The 5,772-nt window shown below is 38.5% G+C and overlaps 1 protein-coding gene across 1 annotated transcript in view; it reads right to left on the bottom strand.

Annotated features, from left to right (window-relative positions):
- gria4a (glutamate receptor, ionotropic, AMPA 4a) overlaps window positions 1-5,772 on the bottom strand; it is a 192,036-nt gene that overhangs the window by 55,552 nt on the left and 130,712 nt on the right. Inside the window, exons 14-15 of the mRNA XM_037677371.1 lie at window positions 3,382-3,597; window positions 1,685-1,845 (exon numbers count right to left, since the gene is read on the bottom strand). Of these exons, the coding sequence (XP_037533299.1) occupies window positions 1,685-1,845; window positions 3,382-3,597 (377 nt within the window). The remainder of the gene's footprint in view (window positions 1-1,684; window positions 1,846-3,381; window positions 3,598-5,772) is intronic.

Genomic DNA, 5,772 nt, shown 5'->3' with positions numbered 1-5,772 from the left:
ATTCATTCATTCATTCATTCATTCATTCATTCATTCATTCATTCATTTGTTCAATTATTGACTGATTGATTGACTGATTGATTGCCAGGTCCTGGATGACTGACAATACAGCAGCATGTCTCTTTTCAAGATGTGGTAACCACCAGGGAGAAAATAAAACATCTACATTACAAAACTTATTGAACTATATAAAACATTTTATTTAGCTGGGAGATTTATTAGGACAATCCCTAATAAATCTCCCAGCAGTCGACGAGGCCTTAATTTAATTACAGAGATATTTTATTTTTATTTTATTGAGCATCTTTAACGCATACCTAAAAAGACACAACCTGACAGAAATCATTGTAGATTGCTGGGGCTACAATCAGACTATACGACAGATGTGAAGACGTTACTGGCTTTCAAAAAAAAACTGTGCTGTTAATCATCAAACAGTTTAATGTCATGAAGTTTGGTTGAAAGTTATACATTTCTCTTAATTGCAGTTATAAAGTATGTTTCTCTGGAGCTATTATGTCATCAGTGGAGGGAGTTTGATTCATAATCTGATAACTGAATTAACCTGCGTCCCTCTATTCTCATGTGCAGAGTTGGCTGATTCAAGGAAGACTCGCACGATCTACATGGAATTTTATTGAAAATAAATTATTTAAAATTATTTAGAGCCTGCTGCATGTTTGTGCAGCACACAGCTGCAGAAAAAGCTTCCTCCTGCAGCTGAGCAGCTGTTCTCCACGCAGAGCGGAGAAGTGGGCGTGGCCAAGAACGCTTGCAGGTGGCTGAGAGCAGCCGAGGCAGAGAACTGGCATCATGACATTCTTTTAGAGCGTTTAAAGTTGAGAAACATTGTTTACAATATTGCAGTAGTGCAGGAAGGGTTATATATATATATGTATGTATGTATGGTTCATTATAATATGTTCATTGCAATTGCTTCTGGATGTTAAATAGTATAACATTCCATATAATTTTATTACAAACTAATCTTGTTCTTGTAGCGTTGGAATGAGACACATCAGGCCAACAGCTTGTTGTGGCTTTACAGTGCAGGAGTGAACAGGGAGAAGGGAGGCCTCCAAGATGGATGCTTTTTGTGCTGTCCTGGTGTGAAGCACTCTATGCTGCTCTCTCTTTAGATTTGCTTCCTAAAGGTCTTGAAGATGCATGTTATGAATATTTCACTAAACTGCATTCTCAAGTTATCAATAATAAAATGCCATATTCCTTAAAATATTCTAAAAATACAGCTGGACTCTGCGTTTTCCTCTGTACATTAAAAATTCATACGCACCTAGCAAAAAGCTAAATCATCTACTACGCCCACATGTGGATCAGACTGCTGCAATGTGTGCAGGTGTTCGCACCTTTAGGGGTTTTGTTTGCGCGTGTGAGCATGTTTTTGTGTTTGTTTTGCTTTCTGCAAAACGTAGACATCTGAAGCGTACAGTATTTTTGGCAGTGCACACAAGGCTTTTTTGGAAACTTGAACAGTGCCAAGTGAAGAGAAGTGATTCAAATCGCCGACCCTATGAATCAGCACAGATTTGTACTACAGCATGCACACACTGCAAACAGTTCACACATCTCATGAGCAGCCTCCAGTACTACTGATATCAGTCAGATGCATGTGGACACAAATGGACTGTGTTTGACCTAAACAGATTTTATTTCCCCCACTCACCGAGGTGAGATGTCACAGCCCTGTTGCATGAAGGCTCCTAGAGAAAACCACAGCGAGTTGAAGATGCCAAATTCATTGGGAGGTTGGTCGGTGGGGCCCTGCTCTGTGGCTCCATCCTCTGGTTCCTCTGCATGCCACTCATATGGACTGAAGCGACTCACCTGGCAGAGGGCATAAAGAAACGAGATCAGATCATTTGGAAGATCACCAGGAAAAAAGCAAAGGAAGCAGATTTCAATATTTAAACTTATTTACAGATTAGTTTTATACCAACATTTATGTTTTCATTCTGAGCCGTGATGGTCACTTCATGTGGTGATACAGACAGCTCAGATCTATTCATGGAAAATTAATTGATACTCAGGTGTATAGACAAAAGCAGAATGAAACAAACACAGAAGGGACTGTTCAGTAAAATAAACCAACTATTATGAGGCAGACCACGTAGAACATCTTTCTATCTTAAAATATTTCATCCATGTTTGCATTTATCTTGTGTAAATGCCACAATCCTTAGTAACAAATGGTCAAATGCAGGACAAACGGACTGAAAGAAAGTGGCCAGGAGAACTAAGCATCTCTACTGAACAACTCAAAGGGCAGCAGACGCTGAAGAGCCAGAAGTAAATGGGTAGCTACAAAGTGACAACTGAATATAAACAAGAGGACCTGACCCATAATAATGACAACTGAAAGACACATATACTCAAAGAGGGAGCGAGTAAGTGAATGCAGGTGAGCTCATTGAGGAGTGAAAGACAGGCGGTGAATTGGAAAACTAGAAAGAAACGTTAGGCTGCAACATTTTGACGAGGTGTGTACTAAGACCACAGAGGGTTCCCTCTTACATGCGATGAAGCATGATTGGTCCATAATGGTTTTGAGAACGCGCAAAACTTTTGTAGTAAGTTTGTAGTGTGTTGTCTTCATTTTGGCAAAGTATCAAAATCCTGAGTTGTAGTGTGTTTGTTACATGAAACCTGTGTGCACCTGTGTGGCTTGGTCATTTAGGCTTCATACATGTGATCATGACTCTTGGGATACAACCAAGAGCAGTCATGATACCTGTGGTGATAGCAACAAGTGAGTGTGGCATAGTTCAAAACAGTTCTGTCGATGGGGGTGGGATTGGGGGTTATATACTGTATAGCATAGGGAGAGTGCAGGAGAACATCATAGGTACATGAAAACTTACTTGATAAATATAAAGAATGCTACAATTTCACGAGTGGCTTGACACTGAAGAAGTTTGTCAAATTAGCTGTGATTTAATCATTTAATGATTTAATTATGGTGTACCACAAGGCTCAGTTTTAGGACCCACTCTCTTTGCATTTTACATATGGTAAAGTAATGTAACATAACATTCCCAACGCATCCTTACATTTCTATGCTGACGATATAGTTTTGTATTGTCGTGATAAAACAGTTGTTAAGGTTTTCCTGCTTTTACAGTTTGTATTCAACATCACTCATACAAATATTTAGGGAGGTATATGCTAATTAAAATTTAGGAAAATGCAAAGCAAAGTCAGCAAACTTTTTTATTTTAGATATGGTGAAACTGTAAGAGGCCAGTCATAACAAAACTTTTGAATGTCTTTATGTATGTTACTGAATAGATCTGTACATTTTTCATGGAGACGTAAATCATTTCCAGCTTAAGTGCCAATGTTTAGTTTGCAGTACCCACTCACCAAAAACAGGACAACACTGACTCCGATATAAGCGAACACTATGCACATCCAGATCTCATAAGCCAGCGGGTCCAGAAAAGAGAAAACGCCTGGTTTAGACTTCTGGGGCTTCTTGATCATGATGGAAATTCCCAAAGACATGAAGGGCTTAGAGAAGTCAATCACTTCCTCCCTCACCAGAGTGATGGTCAGTGGGGCCACAGCAATTTCTGCTTTCTGCAAAGAAGAAGGGAGGGAGTTCAGTCCGGTCACATTATTATACGACTAATTCTTCAGAGACTAAATGAAAAAGTAGCAGGAGGTGGCCATGAATGCAGAGAAAGGAAGCACAGAGAAGATCCGGTGGTGCAGGAGAGAGAAGAAATGGAAGAGATAAAGGTTGGAAAAAAGAGGGCAAAGCAGAATGACAGAGGAGTAATTCATACAGAACATCGGCCTGAAAGTAACACATACAGAATATAAATTAGTCAGCAAGGTCTGACAAACGCCTGCATAGTACACACACACATGCGCGCGCACATACACAGAATTTGTGAAAAGTCGTAAATGTTCTTACAGCGCAGAATGTTTCTGAACATCTTCATAAATGTTTAGTTGTAAATGAACTAAGCTAAGCTTGAAATATTAGTGACACTCAAAACAGGTCTGGTCTAAATAAGTAAAACCAGTTAAATGAAAGAAACTATTCCGATAATTAAACTGATGTTTTTGCAAACACACTGAACTTTGTGATCACTGAGTTTTAATATTACGTTGAAAATCTGCTGCAAATATTGGTTATTGTAAATGAATCTACAGGGATTGAAACACCTTCTGCAGTTTGATCACCTGACAGCACTTCTTTTCTGAATGAATCTGCTCTATTACATCAGTATAAAAAGTACAGAACCATCTTATGTAAACACCTTATTTCACTGATTTAATAGGATATGTGTTTAATATACAGGATATGTTTAATAATATTAATATTTTGGATGTAGATGCACACAAACTGAATTGAATGAGCTGAACTCAAGAGATTCTGTGCTTTTTTTAGAGCATTTAGAGTTTAGAAACATTGTTTAGAATATTGCAAGAGTGTGGGAAGGGTTTAAAATACTTTAACATATTTATATGTAAATACTAAAATAAACTATTACTTGTACTACTATTCCTACTTCCCAGTTTTTCACTTATCACGGGTCTTCAGGGTACGGATCCCTCGGGTTAAACGAGGGACTACTGTATTGATGTAGTAACTGATGTAGTCAGTATTTTGCATATACTTCACTAATTATTCTCAAAGTAACAACGTGTATTGTCTTCTGGATGCCAGGACAGGAAATCTCACAGAGCTAAAGATACAAGTAGTGAGTTTGAATAGTTCCCCATATATATAAGTGAAAAGTAGCGTTCCTATATGAAGTGCATATTGAATGAGGCTCAGTGGGATTAACGTGTGTAAATAAAGGTTGAATGAATGTCACCAACTGCATCACACACTAAAGTTTTAAACAAACACCTTGCATCACCTGTTAGCACTCAAAGTATGAGTAGGGGATGATGCTCTGCTGTATCTGCATCGACTTTTAGAACAATACGTGGAATAGCCTTTTTATGTGTATGCTTAATCTGATTAGCTTTCGCAGCCATATTGAGTTAGATGTATATCCAAGGATCATTTTCTGCGAGGCTTGACGCTTTGGTTCAGTCCTTAAGAAGTGTGTTTTTAAAGGTTATAAACAATTAATATCTTACATGGTTTAGAAAGCTAATTAATTATTATTATAAACCTTTATTTAACCAGGTAAATCTCATTTAGACCACAGATCTCTTTTGTACAGGAGGCATGCATGTTTTTGGACTGTGGGAGGAAACAGGAGTACCCAGAGAAAACCTGGAGAGAACAGGCAAACTCCACCTAGAAAGGCCCCAAGTCCAGGGATTGAACCCAGGACCTTCCTGCTGTGAGACAATAGTTCTAATCAATAATCCAACATGCTGCTCTTAGTGAAATTAACTATTTTGATTGGCCTGATGAGCTTATAGCTGTCTGGCTGGCAGGAACACAGTGGGCTGTTGTCTGAAAGGAGCTTCACTATAAAAAACAACAGTTCATGAGCATACTATTAAAAAAAAAGCTTTTCTTTAGATTGCATGGTTATTTAGATATAATTTACTGGTTATTTAAAAACACAAATACAGTAGCAGCTAGCTGTAGAACCTCTGGTGCAGCCTGTTTTTAAGAGTGGAGCTGTTTTAAGAAGGCAGCCATCCGTTCAGGCCTTGGCCTTGCTCCGACTGTTAGTTCATCAGTCCAGTCAGAATGTATCCCTCTAAACTGTGGCCCAGTTATCGACAACTTCGAAGATTTTAATTGTTTACAACAGTTTTGTGCCCCCGTCCTTTTTT

This window comes from Nematolebias whitei, chromosome 6, assembly GCF_014905685.2.
Source record: "Nematolebias whitei isolate Nwh7 chromosome 6, NemWhi1, whole genome shotgun sequence".
NCBI lineage: Eukaryota > Metazoa > Chordata > Actinopteri > Cyprinodontiformes > Rivulidae > Nematolebias > Nematolebias whitei.
The sequence above is the reverse complement of the archived record's forward strand: the minus strand, read 5'-3'. Positions and strand labels throughout refer to the sequence as shown.